General features: G+C 46.5%; 4 protein-coding genes across 4 annotated transcripts; 1 reads left to right on the forward strand and 3 right to left on the reverse strand.

Moving 5' to 3' along the window:
- Window positions 1-3,620: 3,620 nt before the first annotated feature.
- Window positions 3,621-7,013, reverse strand: LOC100828252. The gene is made up of 4 exons (XM_014896606.2): window positions 6,587-7,013; window positions 4,935-5,128; window positions 4,798-4,831; window positions 3,621-4,691 (listed from the first exon to the last, which is right to left on the reverse strand). Exons 1-4 carry the CDS (start codon window positions 6,897-6,899, stop codon window positions 3,811-3,813), a joined length of 1,422 nt encoding a protein of 473 aa, XP_014752092.1. The 5' UTR covers window positions 6,900-7,013; the 3' UTR covers window positions 3,621-3,810.
- A 5,229-nt stretch (window positions 7,014-12,242) lies between these two features.
- Window positions 12,243-13,448, reverse strand: LOC104582216 (transcription factor HEC2). The gene has a single exon (XM_010231603.2). The coding sequence runs from the start codon at window positions 12,932-12,934 to the stop codon at window positions 12,386-12,388; it is 549 nt and encodes a 182-aa protein (XP_010229905.2). The 5' UTR covers window positions 12,935-13,448; the 3' UTR covers window positions 12,243-12,385.
- A 2,151-nt stretch (window positions 13,449-15,599) lies between these two features.
- LOC100828554 (E3 ubiquitin-protein ligase RING1) lies at window positions 15,600-17,068 on the forward strand. The gene has a single exon (XM_003560888.4). It carries the CDS (start codon window positions 15,633-15,635, stop codon window positions 16,638-16,640), a length of 1,008 nt encoding a protein of 335 aa, XP_003560936.1. The 5' UTR covers window positions 15,600-15,632; the 3' UTR covers window positions 16,641-17,068.
- A 152-nt stretch (window positions 17,069-17,220) lies between these two features.
- On the reverse strand, window positions 17,221-18,390 carry LOC100828853 (ethylene-responsive transcription factor ERF014). Its single transcript, XM_003560889.3, has one exon. It carries the CDS (start codon window positions 18,218-18,220, stop codon window positions 17,513-17,515), a length of 708 nt encoding a protein of 235 aa, XP_003560937.1. The 5' UTR covers window positions 18,221-18,390; the 3' UTR covers window positions 17,221-17,512.
- Window positions 18,391-19,775: the final 1,385 nt, after the last annotated feature.

The following is a 19,775-nucleotide window of genomic DNA, read 5'->3' on the forward strand; positions in this document are numbered from 1 at the left end:
AAAAGGAGGGTAGTTAGATACAAAAGGACATATCAGAAAAACCCATAAAAAAAGGGGATATAAAAAGAAATCAAAAAATGGGGACGTACAGCTTGATAATAAGTACAGCCACCAAGCGTGAGATTAGACTTGGAAGACAACACTTTAGGCTTGTCCTTCAGATACTTTTTCACGCTCAACATAAACCAATTGAATCCAAAAAGAGCCCAGTTGTAGTTCCTCACTTGACTGGGAACAAGAAGCCAACCCAGGTACTTGGTGCTTGGGTAGGTGCTTGAATTAGGACACAAGAAAGATGCAAACACAACAGCCATAAAGCAAACAAAGTACTGGTCATCACTAAGAACATCTTGCAAAAGGAGCTCCCCAAGCTGCTTTATGGTTGGAAATTCAGATAAGCCCAAAAAACTAGTGAATGCTTCTTTTACCCCAACAGATTCAACATTAACAGGATCGCCAGAATTATTAAGACCCGTCACTTGACAAAAAGAGTCAACACTCAAATTAATGCAGCCCCCTTCCAAAACAATATCATTCGAGTTGACATCAATGTGATCAGCAATCCATTGAGAAAACCGACTTGGGACACCAGAGCAATCAATGTCCAAGAAGCATGAAAACCCATGATTACATATGACAGATTTCTTATCACCAGGGATTCTCTTGATGATATCAGATAACCACATCAAATTTCCGCTATTAGTTGCTTTCTTACAAACAGGGGACTGAGGGTTTTGTCATGTTCTTTGCCTCTGATAACATTAATATACTTCTACAAGGTTACAAAGAATACACGAAGAGCAAAAACCCAAAGAATACAGAAATACAGAATGATTTAACCTTGTGATCATGGGGGGCAACGCCGCTCTTCCCCATCTTCTTCCGAAAACAAGATTTTAGCTGCACATAGAAAGATATGGGGAGAGGATAAAATCAAAAGCTGTGTAAAAAAAGAAATTATGAATTTTTTCAATTACAAAACCACAACAAGTCTAAGAGCAAACACTGACCAGGTCACTGATATTGTCTACAAGAAGATCAGTATCTTCAAGCTCGCTAGAAGAAGAACCATCCTTAAACAATAACACCAATCTCAGTAAACAACAAACAAAAAATCATATAAAACACACCTCCACCCCAACCCCACAGCATCACAAAAAATGGCGAAAAAAACACAAGCTAACCAGATCATGTGCGCCAGCCCCACCAGCGGAATCGATGAAAGCTTGATCAAAATTATCAATTCGGTCACCATCATGGTCAGATTGCAATGTGAACCTATCATCATATGAGGTCTGGTGGAATCCCATCCTACAAAACATAAAAGATTCAGACAACCGGAAGTGCAAACTATAGTGAAGGGAAAGTATACAATGTGACAAAAGACGCACAAGAGATGCGTAATTCAAGTCGCCATTGCCCCACCCAGGATACCCGACCAAATCAAAATCTAAAGAATCATCTAGGCCATGTACAGGGGCATGGTCGTCATCATCAGCACTCTCATTGCCACCACCCAACTAAAAACATGGACAAAAAACAAAAAACAATTTGCACCCATATAAAACTCTGGTATAACGATGATTAACTAGCTGACCGATAAGATAACAAAGAATGGCTTCATTAAAAAAACAGACTAACTTGAACATGACTCGCCAAGCTCCGGGAAGAAAAACCACCGGAATTGGATAACATAGAATCGCCACTGCTAACAGCAAGATAATTCTGTGTACAGGCATCCACCAATAACGTGTGATCATATGAGCGGGCGCCAACGCCATACATCTAATTACAATAAATCGGGGATAAACAGCTTTAAAAGTCCACTCATATTGACAAGTAATAATGTACATAAAATCTGCATAACAAACATTAGCTAAACTCACAAAGGGGGGGACCCCCTAAAAAGAAGAACAAATAAAGCACCATGAATAAAATGGATTAGGGGATGGGGTATTGCATATATATTGCATCATGGTTGTAATTGCAAAAAACATACATTGCAAAATGCACACTGCATAACGAACAAAGCATATATGAGGTCTATAAAATCTCTGACTCCATTCGAGGTTTATTTCTGATCAGCATTACATATAGGATTAGCAACTTGAATTACATAAGAATACACCATTACATATGAAGCAAACCGAACTGTATAAGCCGTGGAGAAAAGCATCAGATGCAGCTGAGCTTAGTCCACATCCAAAGCTACAGAACAAGTGCAGAATTCGTGCGAAAACTCACCAGATCTGATGCGACGGCGACAGAATTGCAATGAACATGAAAATATGGGTCTCTCGGCAAATCAGCATCGTGTAGGCAAGGCAGGTAGGAGAAACTCTCATCGAAGCTCGCATCCCCACCACCCATCGATCCGAAAAAAAAGCATCAACCCCTCCTGTACGGTGTAAATCGGTATAAACCAAGGGTTCCGAAAAAACTCCTTCCAAAATCACGTGAACTTGTTCGTACAAATACTACATCAAGCAACCAAGTTCATTCCCCCCCATCCGATTAAAAAAAGTAGGATGAAAATTGAGTGGCAAAATAGAAGAGCAGCAGGTAAACAACTGCAACACAGAACAGCGCATCCTCCCCGGTACGAAATGTTCTAGATCTAGAACATTTCCTACACACGATTTGAACGCGCGCACAAAACAGCAAACCCCCCCTTAACGACATAGCAATCAGCACCCTTCCGTTCAAAAAACCACACAAAAGAACAGCGAAATCGCCGGGATTCCAGCCGACGAACAAACACCCACTAGGCGAAACAGAGAACCAAATCACCAAAGCAGCGAACAAAAAAAGGGGAAACCAGCGACAAACTCTATGAAATCTCTCAGAAAAATGGCCGAACCTCGAAAAGGGGGATAACCCTAGGGCAGAAACCACAGAAATCGCCTCTGTCGGCACAGGAAAATCGCCTCTGCGCAAACAAAGGACGAAGAACCAAATCGCATGGAGAGAGGAGAGGCGATAGAGAGATGGGGGACGATACCTTTTGGTAAGACAGCCGGGAAAAGTCAGAAGAGAGGGCGCGGACAAAACAAAGCAGAAGCGGTGGCACGAAATTTGAAAAAGAGACAACAGCGGGGCCACGCACAGGCCGCGGCCGCGGCCAAAACCCAAGCAAGCAGAACGAAACGCAAAGCAAAGGATCGACGGCTTCCAGGTCGCCTGCTTTGGCAAAACAAAATTGGCGCCTACGCACTAGCAATTCAGTTTAAATTTCGGTCTAGATATGCCACTAAAATCTATGTCGAGTTGTTGAGAAGGCGATTTTGCGCTTATGATTAGCCAATAAAATTCTACATGATAATAACACAAAGTTTTACTACAATTAAATTCAAAAGATATAATTTGAGTACAAAAATAGCACAACGTTATGATACTAGGCTGGAATGTTTCTGAGCATACATTGCTTGTGATTCTTCTAAGATTATGTTGAATTTGGGCATATGCTATTGAAATTTATTTGAAAATTTTGTGCTATGCTGAATATGGGAATATGTTGTTGAAATTTGTGCTAAAGGTTATTCTATATTTTTGCGATATTTTCATGTTGAAATTTATATCGAATATAATGGTCATCACAGGGCTAAAATCAACACAAGGGCTAATCAAGGGGGCAAAAAAAATCGTCTTTTCCATGGCCATTTGAACGGTTAAACGCAAAGCATGAAAAGGTGGAGGAGGTACAATTGGCACCATCACCAAAATGTAGGAATGCTAAAAAAACCAAACAATCACTAAGATGTGAAGCACCGTGGATTAATTTTCACACCGCGTAGTACGGAAAGCAACAAACTAATGGTCATGGAGAAGTAGGTCGAGCGACGCGGCCGCGAGCCTGGTGGCGTTGACGTAGTCCCGCGGCGCGTGCGGCGGCAGCCCGGGCACGACCAGCCCAGCCACCCGAGCCACCCTCATCGCCCACCCCTCGGCGTACTCCGCGCCGCCAACGTACCCCATCAGAAACCCCCTGGCGAGCTCCCACGCCGCGTTCGCGTACTTGGGCACCAGGAACGCCGGCGAGAAGTAGTTCCTGTTGGGCACCTCTTCCTGCTCCTCCAGCCCCCGCGCCCTGTACAAGCTGTCGAAGTAGACGCATCGCCCAAAGTGCGTGAACAGGAGGCCGTCGTAGGGCACCCTCGTCACCACGTCGTTGCAGTACACGAACCGGAGGTACTTGTTGTTCCCGTTTGAGTCCAGGTGCCGCTCCACGAACTCCGCCAGCCCCGCGTCCCCGACGCGGGGCTGCCCGTAAGTGTACACGCCCTGGAGCCTGCCCAGGAGCTCGTGCTCCCCGTGCAGCGCCAGGATCGCCGGGAACAGCACGGCCAGCGCGCCGCCCAGGCTGTGGCCCGTCACCACGAACCTCGCCCGCGGGCTCTCCGCCAGGAACCGCCGCAGCGCGTCGCGGACGGCGTAGTACGCGAAGGGACGGTCCGGGTCGGCGGTGATCTCTGCCGGCCAGCCGGCGTTCCGCTGCAGCCCGAGCGCCTTCATGAAGCCGCCGTGGACCTTGCCCACCCCTGGGATCTCGTACCACGACAGGTCCACGTCCGTGCACCACTGCTCCGCGTCGAACGGCTGCGTCCCCCGGAACGCCACCACGGCCAGCTCCGCCGCGTCCGCCGCCTTGTCCGCCATCATGAAGGCCTGGGTCGTGCGATCGCCTCGGAACTCTGCATTTTTTTTTTTGGGTGGCTCCACGTTAATCAAACCGAATTACGTGCATTCGTGTGTCATCAAAGTGCAACGGCTATATATGTTGATCGGTCCTGATCTTACCGTTGGAGCAGTTGAAGAACTCCAAGAACTTCATCTGCATGATTAGGAAAGCCGGACGGGTTAGTTGGACACAAGGCTGTGAATATATTAACCTCGATCGACATTTACAAGATTTTTTACCGGTGGTGTTTCCGCACCTGCCAATGGTTTTCGACGACGCTCTCGATGACGAGTTCGTTCTCGTAGGCTAGTTTGGAGGCCATGATGCCGAGAGCGGCGTGGTAATTGCTATCCCCTGGATTGATCCTCTTGTCCAGCTCAATTCTCGTGTCCATTAGCCCGATGAACGATCGGTAGTTGGCAGATTTGCTGTCCGGGATTTGTCGTCTGCCTGCAACCATATTATTGCGCTTGAAATTAAGAAAACATAGTCATGCGTATCGTATATCTGTACCTGTACCTAGGTGGGATTTTTTTTGAGAAAATGCATGCGCACATTATGTCAAGGAGGGAGGAGACTCGGCTCCCCTGAGTAACTATGCAGAGGTCACCAACTCACCATCCCACTCACCTAACTTTGTTGGATGTACGGGTTCTCCCCTGTGAAGGAGTTCTTGAGGACTTCTCAGTGATTTTCAAAGGGGAAAAAACATTTTGATCTTTGTTTTGGATTTTCTTTTATTTTCAATTAAATTCAAAGGCGATCTCCAAATGCGCAAAATAAAGGAATAGTACAATTTGGGAACAACTATGTCGAACCAATTAATTCAAAGTGGAGATAAATGACAAAGCTAAAAACAAAGTCTGCGGGTCCTTTTTAAAAAAAAAAACAAAGTGTGCACATGAATTGCATGTTCTCGGAAAATCTAATTAATCTCTACAATTCAAAATATAAGATGTTCTAGCTAAGACTATAGATAATCAAAGTAATAACTACAATATCAAATAAGTATATTACGAAGATATTTATCATGCCGGATTTAATAAACTATATTTTAGAGTTGAAGATGTTTCTATATTTCTTTTATAAATATGATCAAATTTTAAGAAGTTTGACTTAGGAACATCTTGTGTTTTGGAATGGATAAAGACATAAGAGTATTAGAAGCAAACACTTGCCCGAAGTCAACCTTGGAATCTTGGACGAGAATGCGCACGAGGATGAAGAATGTGGGAGGAGGTTGATCGAGTGGACAACCAGAGGGGGGATGGTGGGTACGGTAGTTGACCTTGGTGATCGGCGACCAGGGGAGGCCCCGAGCAAGGTTAGAGCAAGGTTTTATCAGGACGACAGACAGATTAGAGCAAGGCGTGGTCGGGACACGGTAGAGACTTGCTGCCGCTGCAGGAGTATAGGAGGCGAGGTGGCTTTGGTTATTAAGGAGCGAACTCCTTAAACCATGCATGTAATTTCCTTCCCAAAAAAAAATGTTTTCTTGCTTACAACAAACAACGGTTTGCTGATTTTCGTATCACTGCTTGATATTCCTAAGAGACCAACTTTAAAACACAGGTATATCTACCCGCAAAAAAAAAAAACACAGGTATATCTTAGATTAATGGAACTAGATTGCTTCCTAATTGTACATCCATCGCTTTATAGAATTTGGAGAATCTATTTGCTCAACTGAAAATGTTGATAATTATAGGAACATGTGCTAGTGTCATCCTTCGAAAAGATTGATCGATACTCCTGCAAAGAAAGATGGGTTAATTCGTCCTTTGTCTCTTGATCATGATCAGATACTACCGCGACGTAGGTAGCATTATTTCTAGCACAGAACCATGCATGCTAGTGGTAGATCTCATTATCTGATTTAGACATTAATTTTAGTGCGTGTATATATACCTCGTATGGTGTTCCAGATAAGCATGAGCACGCCGCCGCCATTGTCTGTGACGAGGTTCATCCAGTACTCGATGGCCGTCCCGAGCCTGGCCATGGGCGTCTTCACCCACATCAGCACCATCTGCGCGACGACGGAGACGAAGATGACCCAACGGTGCCACCGCTCGGCGACCGGCGCCGTGCCGGCGGGGAACTCGACTGCGTCGTTGTCAGTGACGTCGCAGGAGCACAGCAGGTGGGCGAGGTTGCGAGCGCCGCCCTTGTCCGGCCGCAGCACCATGAAATCGCTGAAGTACTCATCCCGGCCGTCCATACCCGATCGATCGAAAGCGAAGGCGAGCAGAAGCTGAGCTTATTGATTAAAAATGATCAAGAGCAAGAGACAGGAGCTAGCTAGCCCAAGGTGTCCAGGAATCAACGCCGAGGTATATGGAGTGTATATATAGGAGGATTAGCTAGTTCAAGGATTGAATAAGAGACGCGTGCAGCGTGCTGCTAATGGCAATTGACTAAATTAAGGATTAGTTGGGACTGGGTAAAGGTACTGTGTACTAGTGGCGTAGTGTTGAGCAATTAATTAAGGACCAGATCAAGTCATCAGACGCGATCCGATCCGTGTTCCTCGCACGCAAAAAACGAGCTACTCCGGAGTACTGTAGAAGAATTGCCCGGTAAGAAAATCTATTATTAATTCTTCTTGTTATTTTGTCTCCGGTGCCTTTTGTTTGCATGTCTGTTTCACGATTACGTGGTTCCTTTTCTCTTGTAAAAATGGATTTCTTACTTTCTTCGTCCTCTGAATCATAAAGAACCAGTGCAGAAATCACTGTGCCAATGCAAGAGAAACATGCAATGAGGTACTTTCAAAAAACAAAACAAAATGAGGTAGTTTTTTTCTTCTTAAAAAATTACCACCAAAAACCGTACCAGAAATCAGTGTGCAAATGCAAAAGAAACTAGTGCAGAAAGAGTAGAACCAGTGCAATAGAAACTGGTGCAGAATGCAATAGACCCAGTGCATTAAAATCTGTGTAGTAGATACCAGTACAAAAATATAGTAGGACAAATACAATAATATAGAAACTAGTGAAGAAATCAATCCTCTCAAAACCACTAGCTTCATTTCTAAATGTAAGAAGTCTTAGTTTTTTCAAGTTTATAAAAAAATATATCAACATCGAAAATATCAAATAATTAAGTATATTATGAAATATATATATATATATATATATCATGATGGATTTAATAAAAATAATTTAGAATCGTAAATGTTGATAGATATATTTTTCTACAACTCGGTCAACGTTTAAGAAATTTAATTTATGACAAAATTAGGACTTCTCACATTCAGGAACAGAGGTAGTAACGAAGAAACATAGTAGAACCAATGCAGTATAATTCAGTGAAAAAATACAATAGAAACTATTGTAGCGGAAACTACTACACAAACACAGTAGTAGAACCTAGTGTAGTGGAAAGTACTGCGTAAACACGATATCGTAAAAATCAGTACAGAATGCAATAGAAACCAATGACAATGTAAAATTACGCTAGTCTCCAAGTATAGTACACACATTAGCGAAAAATACAGTAGAAAACATGAATGAGAAATTACCTAAAATACAGTACAAAAAAGTTGTCAAAACATATCCTCGGGATCACTTTTGAATATCTTGTATACAAAGTTGAAAAAGGTAGCTCTTTCCGACCAATGACTCATGTGCAAAAAGGTTTTTTAACAAAAGTTGCCAAAATTAGGTGGCAGCAACATCCAGAATAAAAATCACGGAAAAGAAAAATTGTTTACTTTATTTTTTATAGATAAACGTGCACCATTACCAGCATTTTTCCATTATTATGCATGCCCAACCTTTCGCATATAAAATATCAAAAAAAAAGGGGAGAGTCTTGACAAAACCGGGCCTACGGAGTCATAAACTAGTGTTCTGGTCTCTGTCCGCAAAGCGTGTGAAATTCCCTCCAAAATTGTCTATCTAAAAGATGGTCATCATCTCTAATCTCGTGCCAACCTTTTGCGATAAACTATAAAGACACGGCTTTGGGCAAAAGTAAACGTCGTGACAGAGTCTTGCGTACGCTGGGAACTTTCCTCCTTGGCTAGCTTAGCTCTACACCTAACATTTCAAGTTCCTTTAATTAATTAGTCTTAATTCTCAACCATTTTAAATTTCCTTGTATATATTGTTTTCCAAAAACAAATGTGCTTCCTAACCTATGTACGTACTCCGTATGTGAGTTCGATCACGACCAAGTTCCGAGCAGTTTCCGAGCATGCTGGGCAGTTCCGAGCAGTTTCCGTAATCTCGTTCTCCGGTTTTACCTGCCAATGTAATGATTGCACTGTAGAGCACCTGGAAATGGTCACAGGATGTCAAAATTTGTCATTCCATATATGTACACCGTAACTGGAAAGCCAAATAACTAATTCCTCCATCCTAAATTATTGTTATGGTTTTAGTTAACTGAAAAGCCAAATCACTACTCCCTATGTCTCTAATTTTTTGTCGTGATTTTAGTTCAAATTTACATATACAGAACGAAGCTTAGTTCCTTGAAAAAAAAAAGAACGAAGCTTAGTTAACTGCTAGCTGTTTTCGATACGATTGGCATGAAATTGGATTGACGAGGCAAGCATGAGGGCATATGATTCATGAAAGAGGAAGCATGTGCTTTAAATATCTGCATTAGCCATTGCCTTTTGGGCACCAGATTTGTCCTGCATTTTTGTGCCGCATAATTGCCACAATGGTCCTACCTTGTGTCTCCTAACGCATTGTCTTGTATTTTTTTTTTCTTTTTGTGTCCCTAAACGAGGACTGTCCCGTCTGTGTCTTAAGAATGGTCATATCCTATGTCTGCTTGTTTGACTTTTAATTTTTTGAACTTTCGCATTTTATTTTCTGATTTGAGGGTTCTAATTTTTCCTTTTTTATCTTTTTATTTTGCTAAAAAAAAACTTGCCTCCGCCGGGGAGGAGGCCGCCTTCGTCTCGGGCGGCGGTGTGGGGAGGCAGGCACGCCGGCCGGCAGGGAGGGTGGGGGAGGGGAGGAGAAAGAGGTGAGGGCGCCTGATCAGGTCTCTTAGAGCATGTACTCCAATGCAAGGTGCTTGTGCAGGTGCTTACGAAAATAAACCAAGCATCATCTTAAGCACCAGTGCTTATTAAGTATAGAAGAAGTGCCAAGTTAGGCATCTGCTTAGCACCATTGCTTAAAAAAAGGATTAATTTTTTTAAGCACCTGCCTAAGAATCTTGCATTGTACATGCTCTTAGAGAGGCTCTTCGTCTGTGGAAGGAGTTATCGGCGGTTAGACGCAGAAGAGATAATCCGGTATTTATCAAGACTTGTGTTATGTAGTTATCCTGCCTTAGATAAGACTTATGTAACTAACAAAGTACTAGTACAGTAGCATCAATCAAGGCAGAAAATACTTTTTCTTAATCAATACATATCACTATGAGATTTAGATTTGAAAATCTGCCGAGTGGAATCCAATGATGAGAATCATTCGCAATTCGGATGCTTGATTAACAATACTGCAGTTTGAATTTTCAGAACATAGTCCATCCCGAGAGGCTCACCATGGAAAGGTACCAGGTGTTCACGTTGGCTGTTGGGATTCTGGTGCACTCGCGCCGTGGAGGACACACTCCTCCTCGTTGCTCCTAAATAAAACTGGAACGAAGGGATGGGAATTGAACTGTGGCTCACTGGAAATGCTCGCCAGTCGCCACCATGCTGCAATCCGTCTACCGGGGCTTGGATTGAGCATGTATCAGTCCCGACATGCCGCCGCGCAGGCGTCCGACAGAAAGTCAGAAACATAGAGACCCAGGACGGCGACCGATCTGCCGCGTGCTGCCTATCTGCCCGGCCAGGCGCCACTCTAGTCCGGCCGGTTCATTGCATCGGCGCCCAAAGATCAACATCTATCTATAATCTCGTACCGCATTGTGGCACGCACGCGGCTGTATATCGATCGGCATCACGACCTTAATTGGAGCCCACGCAGGAGCCCACGCGACCCGAATCGTGCGAAGGTGGTGCACAAGCAGTACTATGTGATAATTTGGTCTTCCAGACCTGAAGTTGCACACAAGTGTGCCACAAAAATATCGTTGCGAGAGGAAGATGGTTTTGCATCGAATCTTTCGTGTGTAGAGAAGAGGGACAAGAAATTAAATACATGCAGATTTAAGACTCTGGTACAGTAGATAGGAAACGACGAGACCTCTTTGATGTCATTATATATGTGTGCGCAAATATTCGATTGTATGTCGTTTGGTCTAGGAGGGATGCATGGATTTGTGGTCACCCAGCTATCAGGTCACGGAACACGGATATGATCAACCTCAAAGATACTCTAACGAGGGGGATACTGTGCATAGGACAAGCCGCACCTCACGTTACACGTACGCACGCATCCTGAATTCATAAGCTCTAACAGGCGGTTCCATGGCTACCTGACCAGATACCTGTCAGTTCATGCCACGAGGAGATCCAGTAGACCGGCCCATCGGTTGTTCGTCGTCAACATGTTATCTTCACGTGCTTCGTGGGCTCCTCTGGCAAAAGTATGATTGGCTCTGTACATTAATTGCACATTTGCACCAACTTAATTCAACAAATCGGACAGAGGTGGACAAGAATGTACAGGTTCGTGCTGTCAAAAAAAAGAAAAAGAATGTACATGTTTCTTTGCATGGTCCCTGTGCGTTACACTGAACCTAACTGGCTTGTGGCATCACCTTATAGATCCATCTATTTCTGGAGAGCATCCTATGCTCAGAAATGTACTAATTAAGCTACTAATTGAATCCTAAACACACATACATTTGCAGCTATACCGGTGTACGCAATACAAGATTCTAGGTTATGAAAGTCTAAAATGTATTTTTCAGTTTATGCATCGGTTGTTCCGAATTATAAATCTCAAAACTCGGTCCGGTGAATGTTTTAGACTTTGCCCTTGATTGTTTCTTTTGAACTTCCAAATAAATGAAAAACGAATTTGTGTACGCTACAAACAAGCGGGGGAATGCCGAACCGTTTTTTCCAAGGACTCCTGCGATCAGGCGATCTAACTCCCTCGGCGCTGCCACCACTGGTTGTCTGGTTCCCTGCCCTCCGTTGGCAGCTGGAGGGTGGGGGAACCTCGGATATGATGACCCGTCTCTGTTGGGTCTTCGTGTTCTTCGTCTCCGGTGTTGGGGGCATCGAAGGCGATGGGAATATAGGTCCTGCAGCTAGCCCCATATCGGTGTTCTTCCTCGCGGAAAATTTGGAGTCAATCATTGGGCCTTAGGTTTGGTGTGGAGTTGTGTTTCCGACGAATCCCTTGGGGTCCACTGCCACAAGCAATCATATATTTGGCAAGCTCTGTCCGTCTCCGGCGATGGAGGGACAAGGACGGTGGCCCATTTTCGGCTCATTCCAGTGCTTGTTGCTGTCGCTAGGTGGTCCAAGAACCTACTTGTAATTTTTATTACTTTTAGATTTCATTGTATTGTTGTTGATGATTATTAATAGGACGGTGATCCTTTTCAAAAAAAAAAAACAACAACTGGGGGAATAATAATCCTAAGAATAGAGCAAATGCACTCCTAACAAGAGAATGACATATATTTCCTCAAAAAAGAGAGATTGATATATATAGTACTCTGCTCTTGAGCGTAACACAAATTACTTGCATAGTTGCATAATTCACAATCATGTACTAACTAACGCTTAATTACTTGCACCAGGAACAACATGGTACGCATCTCCCGTCTAGCTAGCTAGGCGTAATACGGGCAGGAGGACGAAGAGTCGTAGAAGCCTCCGGCTGCGACGCCATCGGCCTCGACGCGCCCGTGCATGGCGATGGCGGCCGCGGCCAGCTGCTCCAGCGCCTGGACGTGGCTCTTGAGGAACCTGACGTAGCGGACGGCCTCCTCCAGCATGGACGCCGTGTCCAGCCTCGCGCCGCCCGGCACGAGCCGCTGCAGGGCGCGCATCCGCTGGCTCACGCGCTCCCGTCGCAGCCTCGCCGCCACGCTCTGCGGCTCGCCCGACACGCGCGCGCCGGTGCCTCGACGCCGCCTGCTGGGCGCCGCCGCCCCCGCTGCATCCGAGTCGATGATGCCGAAGAGCTGCCGCGTCGCTGCCCACGGCGGCTGCACCGGCACCGGCACCAGCATCGTCGTTATTGGAGGAGGATGAACTTGTGGTGGCGCGAGTGGTTGTGGTGGTGGCGACGTGGATGGAGAAGCCAGGTAAGCGAGCGCGCTGTCGAGTTGTGAGATGGTGTTCATGAGCTGCTCTTGGTTCATCATGTCCGGGTCCATTTGAGAAGAACTCAAGAACGGGACGCGGGAAACAGCAGTGGACTTCGGCTTAGGGAATGGCCATGGAGTCGCTAATTAATAAGCTTTAGGTGATGGCTAAGTTGGTGGTGCTTCACTTGCTATTTATACTGCCTGCTTCAGTGCTTCTCTGCTTCTTGTTGCTCAGGGAGACGGCGTGACCATTCAGCTGCATCTCTCTGCCCTGCGAATCATGCGTTTTACAAATGTTCTCAACAGCTCTTCACTATCTGATATCTCTGCAAGAAATCAAAGTTGTAGTTGCACAAATAAGTTGCCACTAGCAATAACAATACGAACACGCATGCAACCAGAAACTCAAACCGGGGAGAAACCAGAGGGTGCCATATAGATCTATCAACGCCTGTTTAACGAGTTGCTTCCATTTAAAAAATCATGCGGTCAACCTCCAAAAAAATGATGAAAAGAACAATGCAACAGCTTCTCTCTACATTGCTTGGCATATTTGGAAAGAGAGAAACAGGAGAATTTTTGAGAGGAAGATCGCAGAGGCTCATGTTGTGGCCAATTTAATTAGAGATGATTTGCGTTTACTGGAGGCTGGCTAGTTGACCTCCTTTGCTTGTTTCTGTTTCTTTTTCTTTTCTGATTTTCCAAGGAATTCTTGTTTCTTTGTACATAACTCCCCCCTGCTTAAATGAAATGACAGAGCTCCTGTCTAGTTCATAAAAAAACCCTCCAAAAAATAGCAAATACATAGTTCAACTCATGTAACATTGAGACGGTTGTCTACTCCCTTTGTCCGGGTTTATAAGGTCTACACGGAATTTTATGCTGAATTTTGACAAAAAATTACATTGGTAATACGAGATTATTGTGACACAAAAGAGATATTTTTAGGTTCGTATTGGAAATATCTTTCTAATGGTATAACTTTTATACACATATATTAAATATTATCTGTATAGTTCTTGGTGAAAGTTTGGCACAAATTTCAATACGAGCCTTATAAATCCGGACAGAGGAAGTAGTTATCATCGTAGGAAAATTAGACAACTTTCGGCGGGTAGTCTGTGCGGATAAGTTGTGATTATTATTTAATACCACCACTAGTTATAAGGCCCGTATTTACCCAGCGTCCGAAATTTCTGATTTTCCTTTTTGTAATGAAAAATGCAAAATAGTGGGTTTACAAATTTCTGATGCCGGGTAATACCACCACTAGTTAGCATTTTTCAATACAAAAGGAATTGTCAGTTTTTTATACATCCAAAGTTGTGATTATTATTCTAATCAAAATAAGAAATAAATACATGGGTTTTGCTATATCTAAGTTGTCCGATTTTTAGTAAGAGATAAGTTGATTTCTCAGCCGTTGCATATGATTCATGCTTTAAGATTCGAAATGGATGATGAATAAAAGAGGTTAAAATGAGATTTTGATACTAATCCAACGGTTCTATTCGTCAACTTAGAGTTAAGCCTTTTGCTTAAAAACCTTAAATGTAGCCACACCCTAAGGACATTTAGTGCAATCAAACGATGACCTTTTTAGACTGGCCTCCATAAAACTGGCGACTAAACACCAAGCCCAAGAACAACCTAGCCCGAGGACCAGAAAACACCCTTTTGGCATTATTAATCGTTTTCAGGATATAAAAAAAAATGATTTCTATACTTTAAAAAAAATGTCATTCTTGTCATTTCCAGGCTTTCGGGTTGGGCGTCGGAGGAAAGTTAAGCGAGCCATCTGGGCTTCCCCACGTTTATTCCCAATAAGGGTTCCCTCGTATCAATCATGAAGGAAGGGGAATCCATAGAAGTAGTAAATATTATTCCTCCGTCCAACAAAAGATGTCTCAAGTTTGTTAAAATTTGGATGTATCTGGACATGACTTAGTGTATAGATGCATTCAAATTTAATCAAAATTGAGACATCCTTTGTTGGACGGAGGGAGTACTAGGATTAAGGTCTGAATTTTATAACGAAGTAATTTAACATGAATTTCACATTTGAATTCTTGCATGACTAGCAAGTATTAGGATTGTAGTGGGTTAATCGCCCGACAAAAAACACCACAAAATTATATGAGTATATCCACGCAACTGTGTGGTTTACCTGCCTAGCAAGCACCGTCGACTAGAAAAGACATGCTCAAGCACCTTCGGCTTCCATACATCCACACATACACCGGCGCCGAATCCATGCCTGCCTGCACCAAAGTTGTTGTCCAATAGCAACACCCTTGCAACGAAAACACCGGCCAAAAACCAATGTACCAAATGCGCACCCAAATGCATGACCATGACGGCAACTCGACACCTGAAGTCAAACAGTTTCTTGCCGTCGGCCACCGGAAGCAGCAGCAACACCAAAAACAACATGGTGAAACAAGTGATATTTCATTATACAAGTTTTGCCGCGCAATCTGCGCGGGTCAACCCGCTAGTTGTACATGAATTTCGCATTTGAATTCTTGCATGACTCCGAGAAAGAACAACTAGCACTTTAGCGTCACAACGAATTGAAGGAAAAGAAAACGTGCATCACTGGGGGAGCCGGGGAGCACCACCTCACAAGTCAGAATCGTGTTCATCGCCACGCAAAAGCCATTCCTTCCCCATGAGAGCTTTCATGGTCATCTTACTACATGCCCCCCCGTCTGAATCACCCCGCATTCTCGTTCGATCCGCAGCCACCAGCGAGCGGCCACCTGTCATGTCGGCGCCCGGCGTGCACTACGGCCTCCCGCGGCATCGGCGGAGGTGGCGCCTGTACTGGTGCTACGTGTGCCGCCGCGCGCTGCGCACCGTCGTCTCCTCCCCGACCTCTGACGTCTTCTGCCCGCGCTGCCTCGGCCGCTTCCTCCACGAGATAGACCTGCCGCCAATGCCCCGCGGGGCGCCCACGACTCACCCGCACCCAACGCCCACGGCCGAGCACGAGCAGCTCCTCCAGCCGCCCTTCCTCCCGTACGAGCCTCCCCGCCGCTGGATCATATACGCCGGCGGAGACGGCGCGGCCGACGCGCCCCGTGCGCGCCCGCGCCGTGTCCCGTCCCCGCCCCCGGCGCCGAGGACACGACGAATGCACGGCGCCGATGCCGATGCCGATGCCGGTCCACGGGCGGACATCGTCGACCCGTCGGAGTTCTTCACGGGGCCGGACCTGAACGCGCTCATCGAGGGGCTCACGCAGAACGACCGCCCGGGCCCCGCGCCCGCGCCGGCGTCGGCCATCGACGCGCTCCCGACGGTGCGCGTCTCGCCCGCGCACCTGTCCTCGGACTCGCAGCAGTGCCCCGTGTGCAAGGAGGAGTTCGAGCTCGGGGAGGCCGCGCGGGAGCTGCCGTGCAAGCACGCGTACCACTCCGAGTGCATCGTGCCGTGGCTCCGGCTCCACAACTCGTGCCCGGTCTGCCGCCAGGAGCTGCCGGTGCCGGACGGCGGCACTAATGGCGACGGCGGCGGCGTTGAGAGAAGAGGCGGGGAGGGGGAGGAGCCGCCGGAGCCGGGGCAGGTGTTGGCCGGCTGGGGACCGCTGGCTTGGCTGCTGTTGCTGGGGCAAATGGGCGCGGACGGCTTGGAGCATAGGCATGGGGGGCGCGAGAGGGGAGAAGCGGATGCCGATGATGCAGGCGGCAACGGAGGTTCAAGTGCCCCCACGATCCTGCAGTCGTTTGTGCTCGTCGCCGCTTGCTTTCTCTTCGCCTCTTTTCTTCTTTAAGATAAGATGAGAAATGGCAGGCCGGGAAGCAGGCCAGAAGGCACGAGTCACAGGCCGCTTGAATTCAGAAAGATATCGAGAAGCAGCCCAATGTCATCTCTTCAGAAAAAGAAGTCCGGCGAAAATTTCATATTACTTCTAGACACGATGCATCAAACTTGCAGATGGGCCGAACGATTGTTTCCTCTAAAAGAAGGTTGGGCACTCATATTGGCCTAAAACTTCTGTACAAAGGTTCTAAAAAAACAAACTTCTGTACAAAGCTAACACTTCAGTTATGTAATTTCAGTGATTAGCGCACACACGATAAATTTGTTAGCGACCGGCTATAAAAAATCGAAGTTTGATACAGTATTAATCAAGGGGTTTCATTCCTTGACACCCCTTTACGAAAATACGGCAAAATTGACTGCCTTCATCAGTTGAAATGTGCCCCAAAAATTCCCTGTAGTTCAGAATGGCCTCGTTTGGCTAGAAAGGAATTAAACATTTAGACCTCGTCTGAACTAAAATCCCAACCATATGAAACCATTACTCATTTACTCTGACACTCATCATTTGTTTAGAATGACACTCATCGTACCTTAGAAAAGCGTCTTTTACATATGCATGTATGTAACGAAGCAATTGTAACTTTGTAAGGAGGTTAACTCCATGGAAGCTGCCTTTAAAACATGCAGCTCCACGAGAGCTCCCCCACAACGCGTAATTAGCTTATTACCATTGTGTACATTGAATCGAATTACCATAGTATAATGGAATGAAATTAAGTATAGTCATGACCATCCAAATGACCAGTTTCTGGTCACCAGATTAACGATTTGTCAGTTTCTTCAGCGAGTTCCTCTTCTCCAAGTCTCCAACTCAACACTTCAGAGTTCCAGAGAGGAGAAGCTCCAGAGCGCAATGTCGCCTTCCTCCTCCTGCTCCCAGCCGCTGCAGTACTCGTCCCCCGTCGCCATCGGCGCGGGCGCGAAGAAGGCGCTGCACGGGTCCATCATGGCGTACTCCATGCACTTGGGCGACTGGAAGAACGCATCGATGTCCGCGAGCGCGCCGTAGTAGTCCAGTTCGTGGGCGGCGGCTTCGTCGCTGCTGGCCGTCTCCGGGGAGCTGACCGCCGAGGCGCCATTGCTGGAGCTGCTGCAGTCCGTGGTGACCATGCCGTCGCCGTCGCTGGCGCTGGCGCTGGAGCTGTCATCGGCATTCATGGGGAAATCGACGACGGCGGCGCCGGCGCTGGCAGCGGCGGCGGCGGCGGCGACGCGCTGGATGGACTTGGGCGACATGGCGGCGGCGGGGAGGGCGAAGGGGAAGCGGACGGGGAAGTTGAGGTCGGCGGCGGAGCCCTTGAGGCAGAGCAGCGCGGCGTCGTAGGCGCGCGCCGCGGCCTCGGCGGTGGAGTGGGAGCCCAACCATATCCGCGTCTTCTGCCCCGGCGCACGGATCTCCGACACCCACGCGCCCCAGCTCCGCATCCGCACGCCCTTGTACGTCTTCATCTTGCCCCCAAGTTGCTGCTGCTGCTGCGGCTTCGCCGCCGAGGAGGCGCCATTGCTCCGCGCCGCTGTCTTCGCCATGGCTATGACTCAAGTACTTGTTGGCAGCAAACTTCCGGTTAGCTTAGCTTGTTCCTTGGAATCTTGGATGCGGCGTACGGCGATGGCGATTGTTTGTTTGCAACGCGAGGCTTGTCGTTGTTGTTGCTCTGTGTGTGCTGTGTGCTCGATCAGTTGTGTGCTCCTTACTTTGACGGGCTGTATATTTATAGGGCACGTATGTACAGGCCAGTTGCCACAGCTCAGAGCTCTGGCTAGTGTATGTCATGTGCATTTGTTTACTGATTGTTTAATACTAATTGAATAACTATTATGTTCACATCACACAGATACTCTGTGAGAAAAACAGTGGACATATATATATAATCGATGCTTAGTCGTACATTTGGCAATAATGACTTCATGCATGGAATTATATATTAATGTAAGGAATGGAAAGGAAGCATCCTGTGTGCGATCCCTGTTTGTATAAGGTACTAGTCGACGAACGCTGCATTGCAACCTGAATGTGAGCTTTAATTTGCCTAGAGTGGCATAAAATAGTGGCTTAATTAGAAACTGTGGCTTGTTGCGGCACGATTTGTACAGCTGTGATGCCATTTACCTGGCTAAACCGAGTTCAAACCTGCGTCAAGTGTCAACCAACACCAACCTGCCAGTCTGTCACTGGGAATTAACACATGTCGACGCTCCCGACTCCTGACGGCGGCTAATGTTCTCCCGAACATGGTAATTATTAAACACCTTGGAGTTAAGCTAGATTTCAAGTGGGGTCACTGGTGATAGATAGGCATAGACTTGTGCAACCTCTTCACATGTGAGATTGTGAGTATGTGACATGTTTGTCAATCCCTGACATGTGGCTTCAGGGTGAAACTGTGGTCGAGCTTTGATTAATTCAACACACTGTACAACAAACACACCTTGGACATCGACATCAATTAAGGTAACTCGATCTAGTATCTTGCGACTGACTGAGTTAACCAATTAACCAACCCCTGCATGTGTAGCTTAGTTTGCTCCCAGCTGTGATTAACTAACTGCACCTGCCGACGACGAGTTAATTGCATACTAGTACTAGAGTATACAGCGGAGCTTTTCCCACGATGGACCGATGAAACGAACGAGACTGATGTCTAGTTCTTGGCCCAAGCACTCCTACTACAGTAGTGAGAAACTGAGAATCCACGCCACGCGCACAGCAAACGGCAGGGTAACATGCGTCGGAGCGGGCTCTCAAAAATTGTGTTTTGTTTATTTGGCGGGGCAGCTTCGCGGATTTGGGGGCGTAAGTGGGGACGGAGGGTCAGCGACGGCGATCGACAGGAGTTGAGATTGGCAGTACGATTTGGTTGGGGGAGGCAGCGAGCGTACGGCGTCAGCACGGAAGCAACAACCAGCCCGTACGAAGTCGCGTCGATCCTGACGCACGCAGCAGCAGCAGAGCCAGGCTAGCTGGAGCCGCACTGGCGCTTCACCCAAGTTGCACGGAGTGAGTAGGGACGACGGGGCAGCGGCCTCCGGAAACCGCGTGAGCAGTTGTGCAGTGCAAGATGCAAGCTGCGCAGTGGTATCA

Source organism: Brachypodium distachyon, chromosome 1 (genome assembly GCF_000005505.3).
Source record: "Brachypodium distachyon strain Bd21 chromosome 1, Brachypodium_distachyon_v3.0, whole genome shotgun sequence".
NCBI classification, from domain to species: domain Eukaryota; kingdom Viridiplantae; phylum Streptophyta; class Magnoliopsida; order Poales; family Poaceae; genus Brachypodium; species Brachypodium distachyon.